This window comes from Sinocyclocheilus rhinocerous, unplaced genomic scaffold (genome assembly GCF_001515625.1).
Source record: "Sinocyclocheilus rhinocerous isolate Xijiao unplaced genomic scaffold, SAMN03320098_v1.1 scaffold4214, whole genome shotgun sequence".
In the NCBI taxonomy this organism is placed as follows: Eukaryota; Metazoa; Chordata; class Actinopteri; order Cypriniformes; family Cyprinidae; genus Sinocyclocheilus; species Sinocyclocheilus rhinocerous.
The window spans coordinates 192,313-211,282 of record NW_015636077.1 but is presented as its reverse complement, the minus strand read 5'-3'; the positions used below and the strand labels follow the sequence as shown (position 1 = coordinate 211,282).

Below are 18,970 nucleotides of genomic sequence, written 5' to 3'. Positions count from 1 at the left end.
AATAATAATAATAATAATTAAAAAAGGTTTATTGAGCAGCAAATCAGCATATTAGAATGATTTCTGAAGGATGTGACACTGAAGACTGCAGTAATGATGCTGCAAATTCAGCTTTGATCACAGAAATCATTTAAAAATATATTCAGATAGAAAACAGTTATTTTAAATAGTAAAACTATTTCACAACATTGCTGCTTTTGCTGTACTTTGGATCAAATAAATGCAGGCTTGGTGAGCAGAAGAGACTTCTTAAAAACATTAAAAATCTTACTGTTCAAAAACTGTTGACAGGTAGGTTACAGAAATGTTATATTGTAATGTTTATATATGTTATATATATATATATAACATTTCTGTCCCCCTCACTTCTGAAATGATGGCTACGCCCCTGCCACGGGTCATCAATAAGGTGCAGATTGATGCTTGAAGAATGCACTTCCAGCAGCCATGATAAACAGTTGGTATCACATAAAAAGTATATGGGCTTAAAGAGAAGCCAAAAAAGGATTTCAGCAACCGTTGGGGTGCGGAGACACATCCAAATATGAACGTGAATAGTAAGACTGGTCGCAGCACAGTCAAACAAACTGTCGTGACCCCAGTTCAAGGGAACACAACAGGGACTGACAGTAAACAACTGTCCAGGGAAGACACGAGTTTACCAAGGGAAACCATACCGTGGAAGAACATACAGGATTACTAAGGGAATCTCATGTATGGCACCAAGTCCAGTAAAAGATGGTGACTAATGGCATGCAACCCAAATACTGGATGCGGGTTCACCAGGTGAGGAACTTACTGGAAGAAGATAAGTGCATGTATCCTAACCAGAGGAATGGTGCTGCAAGCGAGACACCAAGCCAGACCTCCCGCAAATTACCTGTTTGTACCCAAAAGTATGTAAAATTACTTATAAACACATAAGTAATTGAAAATCTATAATAAATTTGAAAAAAAGTCATCACAGTATAAATACAGATATCTCATTAAAACATTATTTTAATGATACAAAATGGAAGACTATATCTAAGTAGTATATATGCTTTTGCTTTGCCTTTCACTTTGCAGCTCAAGAATGCTTGCATTTTGGCATCATCATACAAAGTTAGTAAATTATGTGATGTTTTGCGCACATTTTTCTTGGATGGAGGTGGACTTCCAGTTTTTAGGTGGAGTCATATCATATCGCTTCATACTGTACATTCAGAGGGTGTGGCCCACTTGAAATCAGTGATACTGATTGGCTTTACTACTACAAGTGATACATGTATGATTCCATCATTCGCCTCTGCAGTTACAGTTAGCCTATTTAAAAAAAAAAAAATCGAAAAACATGTCGAAAATGAATGGATTGGAAAGATCACTTGACACATTAAACTACCCTCCCTGTTGCTCAAAAAGTCTGAAGATATTGGTTGAATTTGCACTAATCATTTTAAATTGAAATTAAGTTGTGGTTAAGAATTCCTTCACGACATGAAATTTAGCCACAGACTTTATGGTGTGTAACCATTAGACCCAGTAAAATTACCAAGAACCGATACAAGAAAAGACAACAACATTCATAAAGACACTAAATAACCTGACCTGAAAAGCTGCAGAGGTCACATAATTAAAAAAAATAGTGATAGATTTTAATGCTGTACACCCTTATCAGATGCACCTAATGTATGAAGAAAAGAAACAGAAAACAGATGAATTACCTTGTAAAAGCAAATGAACTACCAGAGGTCCCATCATGTTCCTGGGTTTGCCCTTAAGTGAAATCAAAAACAACTATTGTTTTATGTGTACAAAATTAATTACATTTTTAATTACATTACAAAATATAACATTTCAAAATAAAGTCACCCAATAAACAACAGAAATGTCACCCAAGGGACTTTCTGTGGCACACATCCTCAATATCTATTTTCAGTTATTCTTATCAGATTTGGAGCATCAAATCAATAAAACAGGGTTCTAAAATGTATGACTTGAAACCTTAAGTTGCCAGTTAAATTAAATGTATCCTACAGTATCCTAAAATCTTGGTCATGATAAATCAGATATAATATACCCTCATCTTTTTTTTTTATTCTTACCTTCTTAATCCAGTTTCAAATCGTTTGGATGAAAAAAGCCTACACCATGTACTTCAAAATGCAAGAACCTGAAAGCACAAGACAAAAGTGCTGTTTGGTTATGCAAGAAAGATTCTATAAGAGGAAGTGTGAATTATACCCCCCCTCTTAATAAACCATTGCTTCTGCAGTCTCTAGCCCATCCCACTGCCACTTTAACTGAGGTAACGTGTTGAAGCATCTTGTTTTGAAATGACATGCTTGATAAAGCATGACAAACACTATGCAAAAAAGAATTGTCATTTTACTAGATAAATAGAGTTTTTTAATTGATTTGCTGAAGCATTACATACATCCTAAAATCAAGTCCTTTAAAAGCGTCTAAAATACATTCTAATACCTAATGTTTAGAAAATGTTAATTCCGGTCAGTGATACTGTTTTATGTTTTAGGAGTATCAGATAAAAATGAACTGGGTCACATTTCCCAAAAGCATTGAAAGCATCGAAAGTTGATCGTAGAAAAAATGTTACAACTTATCTTAGAATCACAGGCTGCTTCCCAAAAGCATTGTAACTGAAGTAATACTTGAAAATCCTTGCAGATCTATGAGTGCTCGGCAGTAAGAGTGCTAAAGTGCATAGTAAGGCGCAGCAAGTACACCGATTTTTGTGATTGGTACAATCAAATTTGTTAGAAAAAAAGAAAGGTTGGTGACGTTTCGACCCGTATGGCTCTTCATCAGACAATGAACACATAAACTAATGAGCCCTTAAATACTAGCAAAAATTACGTCACATGATAAACCACATGACACAAAAAAAAAAATCCAACACAATAAAATTTGTGACATGATTGTTGCAGACAACTTTATACATGAAATTCAGAAGGAGTGCAAATGCTATAAGAGCTAATATCCATCGTTATCAGAAAATCGGTTGCTTTTGCAAATCAATTTCATTGTGATTTTAAAAAGCAGTAAAAAGCTAGCAAATTCTTTGACTGCGAAACGTCCAGCATTTAAGATTATATACACCATTCTGGACTGCTTGACAGTGAAAATTCATGCAGAATTCATGCAGAAATTATCCAAAAGATAAAATATAGACTCGTACAAAAGTAATCCCTCTCAATCATTACTTATGATCCACTAGATGTGTGTGGTGGGATTTGTTTCTACAGAGATACTGCCCTGTGCCTGTACAGTTATTATTTGCTTCTTGTTTTTGCTGTGCTCGGGACGTTTCTGGGCTGCAACTTTTGGCTCCAGCTAATAACGACGTGTGGCACAAGTGAGGCGGGACTTCATTAGGAAGTTATCGTTTATTTTAGTTCAAGAAGCTAGTGCGCCAAGTTCTCCTGTCTCGACACAAAAACAGTTCAGTATGTTGCTTTCGCCTTATTGACTGCTGTCTGTAACTGATAGATTACTACACAGTGTAATTATGTCTTTATGATGACACGTAATTATTGTTTACTACTGAATATGGCTAATTTCGCTCGCAAATTACAGCCAGTCATCTAACTATTAGCGAATAACTATTCATTCATATACAAAAATGCTATTTATGCATGATAAACACACTATTTAAAAAAATAATATTTGCAAAATACCACTAAATTCATCTTTCCGCGTGTAGTCTCTTGAGTCGGTTGAGGGTGTTCTGATGGTATCAAGTCAGGGACAGGGGGCTTATGGTGGCGTTCCGCCCGCAAGGAGGGGTGAAGTTTGAATGTTGTGTTTAAAAAACAATATCTAAAAATGGCCACCTGCACGAATGCCAAATAGAAATACAGATGCAGAAAGAAAGAAATACAGATAGAAGAGTAACAGTGCAGGTGCTGCATTGCACTTCATTAAACCTTTAGGCTATATAGTACAAATTAAACATCAAGATGCTTTTCCAGATTTTGTGTTTTGGTATTTTTGGTCATGTTCTACATAAATGAAAACACTAAAACAGCTTGGTCTTCTACTAGGTTACGGCATAAGATCTGCAAATGCCTCTCACACATTACAATGTATATTTCAGTATACTCTACACTCTTAAAAATAAAGGTGCTTCACGATGCCATAGAAGAACCTTTTTGTCTAAATGGTTCCATAAAGAACCTTTAACATCTGAAGAACCTTTCTGTTTCACATAAGGTTCTTTGTGGCGAAAGAAGGTTCTTCAGATTATAAAAAGGTAAGAAAGAGATGGTTCTTTAAAGAACCTTTGACTGAATAGTTATTTGTGGAACCAAAAATGGTTCTTCTATGGCATCACTGTGAAGAACCATTTGAAGCACCTTTTATTTTAAGTGACTATTTTGAGAGGCACAAAATCACTTTCACATACTTTTACCTTAACTGCCCTGCTGGTGGAATGCCCTGCCAACCTGATCTAATTGCAACATCTTCAAGAAATGGCTAAAGACACTCTCTTCCACACTTGACCCTCTAATACAATAGAACTCAAAGGCGAGGTAGAAATAGAATATATATATTCTATCCTTAATATTTTATTATGCCAAACCTTGTGAGCTGCTAAACAGTCACAATAACAATGACAATAAAACTATTCTATTCTATTCTATTCTATTATTAATGGGATAATTCACCCAAATATGGTCTTCATGTTGTTCCATACCTGTACGAATTTCTTCTGTTGAAAAAGAAGAGAATATAAAAGATACAAAAGAAGAAAAATGTTGGTAACCAATCAGTTGCTGGTAACCATTGACTCCCCCCCCCCTGGGCTGCCTGCATAGCTTATTGTTCATGTTTTAGATCCATGGTTCCATAACTAATTTGATCCCTAAACATAAGTATTTGTTTTGTGGTACAATAGTGACCTAGTTTTTAATATTTTTTATTTGTGTTTCAGATTAGAAGCAGATACCAAGCTCAAAAAGAAAGTCTAGTCTTGCCAAAGACACAAGCAAGACAATGCCCTTAACAATCTGACAAGGCTGTGTGTGGGTACCTTAATCTATTCCAAACAGACCTCCTAAATCAAAAAGAGGAACAGAAAAATGTAAATAATGCAGTTTGACATTTAATCATAGCTTTCTTTCTACAGATGAATGTTTGACAACCACCACCTACAACTGCACTGATGAGCATTAATTTATACAACCACAAGCTGGTGAAATGTAGCGAAACATTTAAAAAAAAAAAAGAACATTGTGTTAGTAGCTTATGAACACACTGAAGATTCTTCCCCAAAAACAGATGCCTTAACATTTGATTTTAATGATTAAAAAAAAAAAAAACTTTGCTGCCTTGTTTCCAAATGAGGCACAAAGTATTTACAAAAATCAATACTGTGTTCATAATACAGTTAAACACACAATAAATATTCCACTGATTCTTCAGACATGAGTTTTCAAATGTCAAATGTGAAATGAATTCCATATTTTATCAAAAAGATATATATTACCACTCAATCCCCTAAAATTACATCTGTTATCAGACAACACTACGAAAATACAAATATCAGATGAGGACTCTGTATCGGCAAATATTCAACATTAAATGACTCTGGGGCAAAAAAATAAAAAATAAAAATAATGATTGGTACATCCCTAGTTTTTAGGCAATTTTAGGACTTTATTGCAGCACTTTAGCATTCCTCATTCTTAAGTAATTTAATGAATTTATTTAATTTGACAAATAAATTTATCCAAAATTTGAAAAGAATGTATTTTGGAAAAGTAAATTAAGTAACAAAGGTCGTTTCATACTTTCTGGACATTTTACCAAAACATTATTTGATTTTGACTGATTAAGTGCTCAAGATTTTTTATTTATTATTATTATTTTTATTTTATTTTTTTGTTTTTTTGCAATCAAGCTGCTAAATGGTTGAGCCATAAAAGTATGTTAAAGTCAATAAAAATACATTTCAATTTCAGAAGTTAATTTCAGAAACTTTTTTTTTTTTTGGTTGTTTTGTCCTTTTCAGTATCTGTTTTTTGTTGTCATTTGTAAAACAATGTTGAACAGGGGAACAGGATGAGGAAATTATGCAATCTGGACATGTCATCCACCTGTCAGAGCACATGCACAGCCCTGATGTAATGTTTTCATCAGACATTTCCATATAGGTTGGTGAAATCAGCATCAGAATCATAACCCTTAAAAGAAAATTTAAGATAGGCAGAAGTCAGTGAATAGCATATAAATCACAGAAACTGAGCATGTTTGCTATGCTGTAAGTAAATACATGTAAATGTAAATAAATGTACTCACATGGTAGGATTTTGGCTTACTGAAGTGCATGGGGAAAATAAGAATTTAAAAATCGCATGTTTGCATTTATCATAACAACTGTTAAGCTATATACATTTAATAGACTATTCATAGACCTGTATCTGCCAGCACATTCAGTGCTTAAGTATTATAATGCATGAAGACATTGATATTACAATAAACTGTGTTCATTTAATACATTTATAATTACCAAATTGCAGCTTAAAGAAAATCTATAATTGTTTTTTTTTTTTTTCTGTTAAAAAGATCAGTGTTAAAGTGGAAGGAATCCTGAAGTGGCATTGGGACTTTTAATTTGACACTCTGTTCATATAGACTTTATTCAATATTATTTTGCTGTGTAATGTGAATACTGACAGATTCATACTGTATGTGGTTGAAATGCACTGTACCTCTTTGGTGACAGCATATGAAGTTTGGAGAAAGGCTTGTTTCCTGACACTGTACATGTGTTGTTTGCCCTGTGAAGAGAGAAGGTTCATCAGTGATGCTTTCTTATATCTCTGTTTAATATACAATGACAACCATTCATTTTTAAAAATGTATAGTGTAAAATATAACTGATATTATTAATTTTTTTAAGAATAAAATACTGACTTGTATTCTGCTCTCAGATTTGTATTGGTTCTGGGTGATTGGTGTCTACAAGAAAAAGAGAATAAAATTAACAAATTGGAGTATTTTATTATTTAATAATGAAACACACAATGATTAAAAAAAGGTGAATACTGATTACCTAGAAAATCGGCTCCAGATGCTCTGTCTGTTGAGATTTGTGTGTCATGTAACGTTTAATATCAGGTAATGTATAATATGATTAATTGTTAACATAATTTATGGTTAATTTTAGTTATGTTAAATATATTTTCAACCTGCCTTTGTTCAGGCTTTGGTGGTCTTTCGGGAGCATCTCCAGTGTACCTGTAGATAACACTAGTTAAGGCACTGGAGAGAATCAACACTAACCAGACTTTCTTTCTTTTTACATTTTCATGATGTACTTGCCTGGTACCACTCCAGTTTCCCCTGTTATTCCAAGCTGCTCTTCCTTCAGGCATACTAAAACGACTGGGGGAGAATTTGAAAATAGTCTCAGGATAAGAAGAAAAAAAAAAAGATACAGATGCAAAGATGAGATCTTTGTAAAGTCCAACCTTGTGAATCTGTTCCAAACTGATCTCCTATATCAAAGAATAGGGTTAAAATTGCTAGTGCATTACAAATCAGAAAATCTTTGCTCTTAACATGAATTAATGAGTAAAAACGGATTAAATGAGTATGTCGTGCATACCTTGGCTCAGATCGTGTTAGTGAACCTTGCATATCCTGATGAGGCCGTCTACAATCGATAATGACAATGAGAAGTTGTCAATGCTGACTGATAAAAACAGAAACTGAGCACAGCAGTAGCAGATGCGTAAATTTAATAGCACCATCCATATTATTATGTCTGGATAAAATTGGTCTGCATGTACTTTTGAGTTATACTGTAAGCAGAAACCAGTGCACTTCTGACTTATTAGTGGTGCTAGATAGTTTGAGATGCAGAATCAATTACAACAGACATTTTGAAGAATGAGCATAAGCCAAAAAAAACAAAAAACACTTACTTGTGTCGCCTCTTGTAAATGAAGACTCCAGCAAATATGCAAATTAGGATGAACACAAGTGACGATCCAATGACATAAGGCCCAAAACCAACCCCTTGAACTCCTATGATAATTTGAATTTTAAAAAGTCACATCTCTTACAAATCATGACGTACAGTTTCTATTTGACCAGTCATATTAAAGTAGATCTCATAAACATATGTACATGCAAAGATCCTCCAAATAAATATTGGATGTAACCCTATCAGTCTGTACTTACTTCTAATACTGAGGAAGGCAGTATTTTCCTGTGTTTTACCACCCCAAAATTTGGCAGTGCAGACAATTTCATCTTTCTCTTCATATCCAGTAGGAATAAAGGTCACAGCGGACACTGTTTCCCAGACGCCTCCACCCATGTGACTGTGGCTGATAGTTTCTCGGGCTGTTGGGACGCTCCAGGTGATTTGGGGAGGGTGAGAGGAGCATGTGTGGTTGACTGAGCATTTGACGGCGACTCGTGTCCCGGGCTCGATGTCTTCAGGGAGGGATGACATCACAGGTTTGTCGGGAGATGCTTTATAATAAAAAACACAACATGTTTATACTAGTTCTGGGATGTGATGGATGAAAAACACTTTCAAAAGTATGTGAACCCAAGTGATTGGTTATATTTCCTCACCCCGTAATGTGGTTATATGTTCTCACCCCGCATTATAATGAACACACAGCTGTTGTTGAAGCTGTATCTCTCATTTTCTCTTTCTGCTCGGAAACAGAACGGCCCGTTGTCATGAGTTTGCACATTATCCATCTCCACAGTACAGTCTTGCTCATCCGGGTTTCCGAGGAGCCTTGTGCGGCCTTTGAAGTTGTCCAAGACATCAACTGGGTCGGTGTGGAACATGAAGCCACCTTTTTTGGTGACCCAAAGAACCCGAAGTCGAGTGACATATTCCTCCTCCATCTTGAAACTGCACGGTATTACCACACACGAACGAGGCAACGCAGTGATCTTGGGTATCACATCTGCCACGTGTTGGAAATAGGCTAAAATGATATGTGACACCATATAGTGGATTAATCAATTGTCACAGAACTGAACATGTCATTTCTAATCATATACTGTAAATCTGAGAATAGACATAGGGGATAAAAACATACTTTCATTCTGCATTGGACTAGCTGGTTTTTGATACTCTGTAAGACAATTAGTAGAAAACAATAAGCTTGGGATTTTAAAGTTTTACTTATTGTTGGGTTCTGCTTAAATAAACTCTTGTATTTGTGCTTCAGGCTAGAAACATACAGTACTTCATGCAAGTATGTGAACATTTGGTTGCACACATGCTTTCATAGCTCGAAGCCTCCGTGTTCACATACTTGCATATGTGTTTCAGGCCTTAATCTTCACCATCTTTATGGCAGTCAGCACATGATTTGTTTCTTGCTTTTGCAGATTCAAAATGAATCAATTATAAATAAAATTTAAAAAATCTGAACAAGACCGCAACACACATAATGTAAGATTACTCACGTTGCACACGTAAAACAACAGATGCCTTAAAGTCTGCTCCAGAAAATGTTGCAGTGCAAATCAGTTTCTTTTCATTGTCCTCTTTTGCAGCCAGAAAGGTTATGTTGGAATAGCTGATCTGATCTAAACCAGAGAGTTTTTTGTTCCCCGTTGTGACCTGCATGTTCTCATAGTTCCATGTGATGGTTGGATTCTCTTTCTGGCAGGAATGGTAGACGCTACAAATGAAGTTCTTTGCGATGCCCTCTGTGACATCTGCCAGTTCAGGCTCAATCGTTATTTTATGATGAGCACCTGAAATTGAACTGAAATCTTGTAATAGGTTCCACTGTGACATTGATAGTGAACTTATAGCTAATAGCATACATAACAGTTCATATTTGTGTTTACTCACATTCTGCGCTTTTGTCCTCTGTAGCTGTCACTGTTATGTCACCATAATGTGTTACTGAACACTTAATAGTCGAGCGCTCTGCCTTTAAGACACCTGTGCGTGTCAGAGTGATTTTCCACAGACTGTCTTTAGACTCATCCCTGATTTCGTCAGTTCCTTCTATACCGCTCAGAGTGATTTTTGGTTTGCTGAATGGACACGTGTGGGAAGCTGAACATGCTACTGTGACAGTGTCACCCGTCCTTTCACCTCCATAAATATAAATGCTGGGCTGATGTGGCTGTGCTACAATTGACAGAAACATTGGTATTAATACATAATATCAGTTTAAACCCAAAAATTGGTTAGAAGACAGTCAATGGGTCTATTGTTATGGTTATTATTGGCAACCACAAGAATATTTACATACTGTCAACAACAATAGTAGAGGTGACGTCATAAAATTTGTATGTGCGCCATCCAACATTTTCTGGGTCAATCCATGTGTATAATTTCTCTCCATGGTGGTACAGTTCAAGGTTTTTGATCAGCAGACTGCAATCCCAACTTGATGGTTCACGATATAAATAAGTTTTCTCTCTGAACTTCTCAATGACATAATTTGGATGCGATGGATCGTAAACTAAAGGATAACCTATAGAGACCCACTGATACCACACAACTCTACGTGGGTCTTTGGGTGGGTATGATGTGTAGTAGAAAGAACATGGTATAACCAGACAAGAACCTTTGAGGCCACGAATTTCCAATGGCATACTCACATACCATGCCAAAGCATCATTCAGCAGAACACCTGTGGGACAAAAGTTGGAGAACATTAATGGAAGGTAAATTAAGCAAACTTTTTCAAAAGTATTTCTTTTTGTTTTCTAACCACATGTTCTCTGCACATTCTCAATATTGTGAACATCCAAAACTATTACAGAAACAAACGAATGTTGAGTGGACAAATGTCAAGTGGTGGTTGAAAATGCGTCAAGTAGGAATCCCTGCAAATTACCTGAAAAAAAAAGATCCCACAACATTAATTTATTCTCTTATTTTGATTTGCCCTGCACGCTTAATAGACTGGTCCAAAATACAGCAGCTAGAGTCCTCACAAGAACCAGGAAGTATGACCATATTAGCCCGGTTCGGTCAAAACATTTTTATTACTGCATTTATATTTATACTGGTTATTGCATGCCACCCAATATCTGGAACACTTCCCAACATTTAATCAGTATTACAGCATTTATAACTTATTATTTTAAGCCAGTTCACACTGCACTGACAAACTCAGACCAACGCCAACAAACACGTTTTTTTTTTTTTTTTTTCAGATTTTGTTGTGTCAGTTTGTTTCCTCATCAGTATCTGGTGGCGTTGCTCGGCGCTTGTTTTTGCCGGCGTTGAATCAGTGTTTGCCTGTGGTCTGGAAATATCTGAGAAGTGACATACACTGGTGACTGTCAAATTCCTTGGCTTATCTGATGTAAATATCTAATCTTCTTATCTGCAATTTAGATTTTATGCACAATCTTAAACACAGTAAAATTACCATGAGGCAGCACTGGGGAAGACAAAACAAAAGCCTTCATAAATAAAGACCTGACCTGAAAAAAACCCACACTTTTGATACATTTCATAAATAGCCTTTCTAGATTTTATGTACTGTACTGTATACCCTTATCAACAGCATCTATGAAGAAAAAGAGAGGAAAAATTATACCTTGTAAAAGCAGTTTAAGTAGCAGAGGTCCCATCACGATCCTGGGTTTGCCCTTAAGTAAAAACAAAAACAACTGTTGATTTACATTATTATTATATTATTACATGTTATTTTATGCTATAAGTGGAGCCACCAAATCAAGACAAATTGGGCTAAAATTTATGGAAAATTAAACCTTAAGACTTTGGTTAAATAAAATGTAATATACTTTTATTTCCATTCTTACCTTCTTAATGAAGTCTCATTCACAAACAAATGGATTGGATAGAAAAGTTCTATGCCAAGCCCTGCAAAATGTGAGAGACTATGAAAGACAAAAACACTGCACAGTTATATGAAGAATATCCTATAAGAGGAGGCGTGAACGCTCTTTACTATGACTCAAGCATGGTTGAGAGAGTAACAGAGAGTGGAATATTTCATTTTCTTCCAAATAAGGCTGTCACACCTAGTGTTGCATCGTGAACTAATTGTAGACAGTCTATGCTAATTAAGGCTAAGACTGCTGTATAGTCCACTCCGTACAAATACCCATTAAAATTTTTCAAGCTTTGGGTTTTGAAATAACTTGAATAGTACAGTATGCATGTGCTGCTTGATAAAACTAGACAAACCCTTTAGATGCAAATAAAGAATAAAACAACATCAGTCATCACTCTGGTTAAGTAAGGTTAGGGCATGTACAGTACATTTTACTTGCTAAACTTTGACAGTTGTTTAATTGATTTGTTGAGGTGTTAAAAGTATCCCGAATCACTAAAACCCCTTGAAATACATGTTAATACTTTTTAGTTGTGTTTAGAAAGTTTTAATGCCTGTCTGTGGTATTGCTAAATGAGGTAACAGATAAAATGTTCTTGTCTTGATCAAGACAGTTGTGAATATACAAATGATAGATTGGTGGTTTATTCATGAGTTATTTTTTGTAACTCATTTTAATCGTGATTTCAAAAAAGCAGGTAAATTATTTGACTCAGAAACGTCCAGAATTTAAGATGAAATTACATTCTGCTTGGTGAAAATTCTATTCTGAAACCACCTGTCAAAACAGAGCATGAGACGAGAATGAGAGAAATTAAGTGAAGTGACATGTGGCCAAGTATGGTGACCCATACTCGGAATTAGTGCTCTGCATTTATCCCATCCAAAGTGCACACTGCACACACACAGCAGTGAACACACACACACGGAGCAGTGGGCAGCCATTTATGCTGCTGCGCCCGGGGAGCAGTTGGGGGTTCGGTGCCTTGCTCAAGGGCACCTCAGTCGTGATATTGAAGGTGGGAGAGAGCGCTGTACATTCACTCCCCCCACCTACAATCCCTGCCGGTACGAGACTTGAACCCACAACCTTTGGGTTATGAGTCCGACTCTCTAACCATTAGGCCACGACTCCCCCGAGAGTAAGAGAAATCCACACGCCAATGAGTAACAGTGAATATATTGCATCATGCTTTATTAAACCTTTAGGCTACATGGTACAAATTAAATGTAACGATGTTATTTAAAAAAAAATACATTTTAGTATTTTTTGGTCCATAATTCACTAAAATAAACACACAAAAACACATCTGAAATTATTCACACAAACATCTCACAAATTATTTATCAAAAATGACAATAAAAATACAGTAGGGGTCATGAACTGCATTTGTTTTATTATTATTTTATAAAGTTCATTTTAGGTCCACTTATATTGTTAGCAAGAAGAAAAAAACAACAATTTAGAAGTAATAGGCTATTTGCGATCCTGTTTTTGACCATCTCTGTAGAGCAGTCTGTTTTTCAGAACAAGAACGTCTCAACGAGACGTTTTGGCAGCTTGGTTTCAATAAGAGCTGTTTTTGAGCCAACGAGAAAGTTTTGAGTTCTGAAACTTACTTGATGTTTTTTTTATAGTTCATTGACCTGACATATATCAAACGATCAAGGGAAATTAGATTTCTCAGTTCATGACACCTTTAACTGTCAGCTTAAGTTCAGCAAAAAATGTTTAAATGTTTCTCACATATTAAAAAGTGTTAGCACTATATATAACTATTATGTACTTTATTTTTTATAACTTTGCAATGTAAGCATCATAACAATATGTAAATACAGTAATACTGTACTATATGCATGTGTAGGCATTATAGGTCAGGCTTAAAATGCAACACTCCCCTGATGTCAAGTCTACTGTGTTCATCTTGGACCTTGAGCAATCATCCAGGTGGATGCTGCACACTGGTGGTGGATGAGGAGATACCCCCTGACAATGTAAAGCGCTTTGAGTGCCTAGAAAAGCGCTATATAAATGTAATTTATTATTATTATTATTATTATTATCTAAAATGAGGCATTTTCATCAGATATTTCCATATAAGTTGAGGTCTACTGTGTTGGTGTAATCATCATCGTAACTGTGACCCTTAATGGAAAAGAGATATTCAGAAATCAGATGTAATAGGAAATAACACATGTCAGTTATGAGTAATGAGATAAAATGTATGACCAACAAGAAATCAAGCACTAAACAACAGATGTTAACAATACTAAAAAGATTTTCACATGAAGTAATGGGAAAAGTATGATAAAGTATGTACTCACAGAATGTGATTTGGCCCCACTGAGGTGAATCATGTGAAAAGGAATTTGTGTTGCAAAGACATTCTGAATTTAACTACAATAAAACATTGATAAAAATCAAATTACACAAGATACTGGACTGTTGTAGCAAAGAGAATATTTGAGTACTGAGTACAGATATGAGTCATTCAATGCCATGAATAGGCACTCAGTAAGATATTTCATATGCTCCATACCTCTTTGGTGATGGCATTCGAGCTTTGGAGAAAGGCTTGTTTCCTGACACTGTACATACGTTGTTTGCCCTGTTAAGATCAGAAACCTCTGTCATACTCCAGTAAAACATGACAAAAAAATGCTTGGGTATATTGAAGTAACTGTCCATAACACAGTGGATGTGGACAGAAAAAAAAGGATGTTTTCCCTGAGAATCGAACCCATGACATTGGCATTGCTAGAGCCATGCTTTACTGTTTTACAGAATAAACATTCACAAAAACATTTATTGGAATCAGACCTCCACTTTTATTAACATATAACACTATGATAAATCAAATCTGGTAAATAATCCTTAAAATATATATATAATTTACAAATAGTCATTCATAATAAACATGCAGATACTTACTTGTTGTCAGAATCCCTGTCAATTTGATGCCCTTGACCTCTCCTTTAAAATATAGGAAAAATAGACATTAGTCTTTAGGATCAGCAAAATATATATTTCCATGACAAGTGTTTTCAGTTATATATATTTTTTTTTCAGGTATGAAAACATTGGGCTGCATAGCATATTGCCGTGTTTTGAACGACTAACTTGAACATAATCCCATAATGTTTCAAGAACACAATAGTCACTTAATTTTTAATGTTTTAATTTGTGTTTCAGACAAGAAGCAGATACCAGGCTCAAAAAGAAAGCCTAGTCTTTCTTTGCAATGACACAAATAAGATGATATCCTTAACAGGCTGATAAGGCAGTGTGTGGGTACCTTGAAAATCTACTCCAAATAGACCTCCTAAATCAAAAAGAGGAATAGAAAAATGCAAATGAGAAAAAAAATGCATTTTTATATTTAATCTAGTCATATCGTCATTTACAGATGAATGTTTCACAGCTACCACTCACAGCTACACTAATAGACATTGATAAGTGTTAATTTAACAGCTAGTGAAACGGTAGTGAAACATTTCTATCTCTATTTAAAAACTAATGCTGTGTTCTGTGCTGAATATAGACTTCTTTAGAACAGCACTGTGGCGACGTTTTCAATAACTAGATACTGTAAGCAACACGGGTAACACTTTAGAATAGGGAACACTTATTCACTATTAACTACGACTTTTCCCTCAATAAATTCCTAATTTGCTGCTTATTAATAGTTATTAAGGTAGTTGTTAAGTTTAGGTATTGGGCAGGATTAGGTATGTAGAATAAAGTCATATAGAATAAGACATTAATGTGTGCTTAATTAGTACTAATAAATGGCTAATGTTCTAGTAATATGCATGCTAATAAGCAGCTAGTTAAACCTAAAATAAAGTGGTACCCTTTCCTTACATATATGACACAAAAAGTTACAAACATTAATACTATGTTCATATTAAAATTTAATTTACAAGAAATAGATTAATTCTACAGACATGGGATATAACATTAAAGGGGTCATATGATACAATAATGTACAGTATTTGAAAAATAATGTGTTTTTTGAACATTAAAGCATGTCAACATATTCTGTTACACCAAATACACAAAATAATGATCTTTAAAATAGCATCATATGACCCCTTTAAACTTTAAGTGCTATTACTTTTGAAAATTGCAACATGTCAAAGTTAAAAGCAAATAATTATAATAATATTTTATCAAAATACCACCTGTCATCAGAACAACTCAGTTTTATACACATATTCATGGCATCTGAACATTCTGTCCTACACCTTCAACTGCTGCTAATAATTTTAACTATATCTTTGTCTAAAAAACAACCATAACTAAAATCCAAAACATGCCATAGATTGAGTATTTTTCCGCCAGAGGATCTGTTATGTCCCGGTTTGTTGCAGAAGAACACATTAGAAGCTGTTGTGTACTTGCCTCTGCTCTCTGCCACCAGGACCACTGCTGCCGTCATCTGAACGAAACCTGGTGATCACATAGAAGAATGGCAAGTTCATTCATAACCGATGGAGGCTGGCCAATGCAATGCAGTTTAAAAACAATCAAAAATATACTGATTACCTGCGAGACAGTCTTGATAGTCGACTCCACACTCTAAAAAAACATTTAAGACTTAGTAAAACAATTATGATGATTTTTACTTTCAGTCAGATTGTTAACGTATGGCGTCTTATTGTCACGTTTTATTGTCATGTTTTAACTATTCTAATTAGGAACTGTATTATTAGATATTGAAAACAGATCTGTGTGCTTTTATCAGCAGGAAGCATCTTTAAACAATGTACTTCCCCTCTCCACCCCATTCAGAATAGCACACCACCATGGTTTAATATCTGTCTTTATCTCTTTTTATAACAGAAAAATAATTTACTAATATTTTTTTTCTATTGTAACTGTATTAATAACCCAATGAGTTTAGATTTCTTTCCTATGTATCTTCTATTCATTTTCTATTGAAAAAAATAAGTTGTGATGTTATATACAGTACCTGGTGTATCAAAGTTCACTGACATTGACTCAAAAAAAGCCTCATTTTAAAATAATTTTAAAGTCAGACTGAGGCACAATAATGTTCCCAGGTAGAACTGCTGGTAATGCTCACCCATTGTCATTTCTGGATTGGAGATCTGCAATGCGCTTCCTGGGAACGATTTGAGTCATAAATAAATAAAATTACTGAAACATACAAGAATGTCATCATGCATTCTCAAATCCTCACATACAAGTGCAGTATTTTACCAGAAATCATTCATTTGTTCATCATTTTCATTCACAGTGTAAAACTGTTTTAAGAATGTGTCTTTTTTTTATTATTAGTCACTGATATTTATGTTATTTATAAGTCAGGTCCAGCCCTCGACATTCCCGTGGTGCTTGACTGTGCATGTGATAGAGGTGTGATCATCCTCTTTTTGAGGGATGAAGGTCAGGACAGACTCTGCTTCCCAGTTTCCATGACTGATGTCCTTGTAGCTCATGACGACTTTTCCAGTGTGGCTCCAGGTGAGAGTGGGCTGGTAGGACGGACAGGTGTGCCGGACAGAGCACTTGAAGACTGCAGGTTCACCCTCCGGCACAGACTGCTCAGCCTGCAGCTCTGGTTTTGATGCTTGCTCTGTAAATGCATTTTGAATGATTCACATTTAGGCTGTTTTCTTATTTTGTACCCTATTTAGTTGTTGTAATCACAGGTTGAGAGCTCAAAAGCACACTTACTTACCAATCATTTTAATAGAAACACAGTTTTCCACAAAGGAGTACTTGTCTTTTTTAGATGTTTCTAATTCCACCCTGAAACAATACGGGCCGTTGTCATGGTTTTTGACCTTATCAATCTCCAAGGAGCAGTTGGAACCACCCAGTGAACCAATCAGTTTTGTACGACCCTTGAAACTGTCTTTAACCCTTGTAGGGTCTTTGTGAAAAATAATATCATCCCAGTTGTCCTTCATGTGCCATATAGCTCTTATACGTTCAGAGGGCTGTTCTTGAGCAGGGTATTTGAATGAACAGGGCAACACGACACAAGATGAGACCAGAGCCTTCATTTCAGGCTCTACATGTACCTTCCAAACATCAGCAAACACGCCTGCGCAAATAACTGCAAAATAATAAGGATACAATTAGTAAAAAATTCTGATTTTGAATAGTTCACCCAAAAAATTACAATTTGCTGTTGATTTACTAATCAACACAAGATGCAGGTGACTTTCTTTATTCAGTACAACAGTAAAGATCTTTTTTAGTTGAACCCAATGGTATACTTGGTGATTCATAAAATGCAAGTCCAGAGCTACCAAAAAAAAGCAGATACAAAAAATTAAATGAATCCCAGAGGCTCCTGACAATATATGTAAGTCGTATGAAGCAAACAATCAGTTTGTGTAAGAAACAGAACATTATTTAGAAATTTTTTTAGTTTCATATGCACAACGTACTGTACAGTACATAATGAGCGTGAGCCTGCGGGACCGTTTGCCTGAGGCTAGATTAGGTAACAATATTGTAAATAATGTTCAGTTTCTTATACAAACTGATCATTTTGCCTCATAAGACCTCGCCAGGAGTTCAGGGGATTAATTTAGTGTTTTTGTATCTGCCTTTTTTTTTGACTCTCAAAGTGATGGTAGCCATGGACTTGCATATTATGAAACACCAAGGACCGTGGGTTAATTAAGCAAAAAATCTTCTTTACTGTTCCACTGATGTCACCGATATCTTGCATGGCCCGAGGGTTAGTAATTTAACAGTAAATTTTCATTTCTGGGTGAAATATTCCTTTAATAAACTTTAAAAAAAAAAACATGTAAAGAAGTTAACATTTTAATAGAAATAATTATTTCTAATAACATTCTAAAATTATTAAAATCATTAAAATAATTTATTCATATAATGTATGGAAAGAAAGCTTTAAAGTCATACAGTGAAGCCAGTAGAGAAAAATTCCTGCCCGTACATCCATGGTGGACTGGACTCTAGAAACTGAAGAGGCAAAAACAATACTGATTTCTTTGCACATACAATAATTTTTGTCTAGGGCACTGGATAGACCTCACTAATCATATAATTATATAGAGTTCATATACATTAACCTGAGTGTTAAACAGGACACTATAGTGAACTAAAATCATGAATAATACTTATAAACTATATATAAGTATATATATAT

General features: G+C 35.1%; 2 protein-coding genes across 2 annotated transcripts in view; both read right to left on the bottom strand.

Annotated features, from left to right (window-relative positions):
• LOC107747662 (uncharacterized) overlaps nt 1-11,848 on the bottom strand; it is a 22,515-nt gene extending 10,667 nt beyond the window's left edge. Inside the window, exons 1-9 of the mRNA XM_016562257.1 lie at nt 11,779-11,848; nt 11,553-11,604; nt 10,251-10,634; nt 9,842-10,126; nt 9,448-9,741; nt 9,075-9,110; nt 8,619-8,960; nt 8,191-8,487; nt 7,932-8,034 (exon numbers count right to left, since the gene is read on the bottom strand). Of these exons, the coding sequence (XP_016417743.1) occupies nt 7,932-8,034; nt 8,191-8,487; nt 8,619-8,960; nt 9,075-9,110; nt 9,448-9,741; nt 9,842-10,126; nt 10,251-10,634; nt 11,553-11,586 (1,775 nt within the window). The 5' untranslated portion in view covers nt 11,587-11,604; nt 11,779-11,848. The remainder of the gene's footprint in view (nt 1-7,931; nt 8,035-8,190; nt 8,488-8,618; nt 8,961-9,074; nt 9,111-9,447; nt 9,742-9,841; nt 10,127-10,250; nt 10,635-11,552; nt 11,605-11,778) is intronic.
• A 2,031-nt stretch (nt 11,849-13,879) lies between these two features.
• The window catches only part of LOC107747661 (sialic acid-binding Ig-like lectin 14), an 8,003-nt gene continuing 2,912 nt past the window's right edge, over nt 13,880-18,970 (bottom strand). Inside the window, exons 2-12 of the mRNA XM_016562256.1 lie at nt 18,724-18,783; nt 17,522-17,902; nt 17,156-17,416; nt 16,904-16,928; nt 16,363-16,395; nt 16,219-16,266; nt 15,110-15,136; nt 14,746-14,787; nt 14,354-14,422; nt 14,139-14,157; nt 13,880-13,959 (exon numbers count right to left, since the gene is read on the bottom strand). Of these exons, the coding sequence (XP_016417742.1) occupies nt 13,897-13,959; nt 14,139-14,157; nt 14,354-14,422; nt 14,746-14,787; nt 15,110-15,136; nt 16,219-16,266; nt 16,363-16,395; nt 16,904-16,928; nt 17,156-17,416; nt 17,522-17,902; nt 18,724-18,763 (1,008 nt within the window). The 5' untranslated portion in view covers nt 18,764-18,783 and the 3' untranslated portion in view covers nt 13,880-13,896. The remainder of the gene's footprint in view (nt 13,960-14,138; nt 14,158-14,353; nt 14,423-14,745; nt 14,788-15,109; nt 15,137-16,218; nt 16,267-16,362; nt 16,396-16,903; nt 16,929-17,155; nt 17,417-17,521; nt 17,903-18,723; nt 18,784-18,970) is intronic.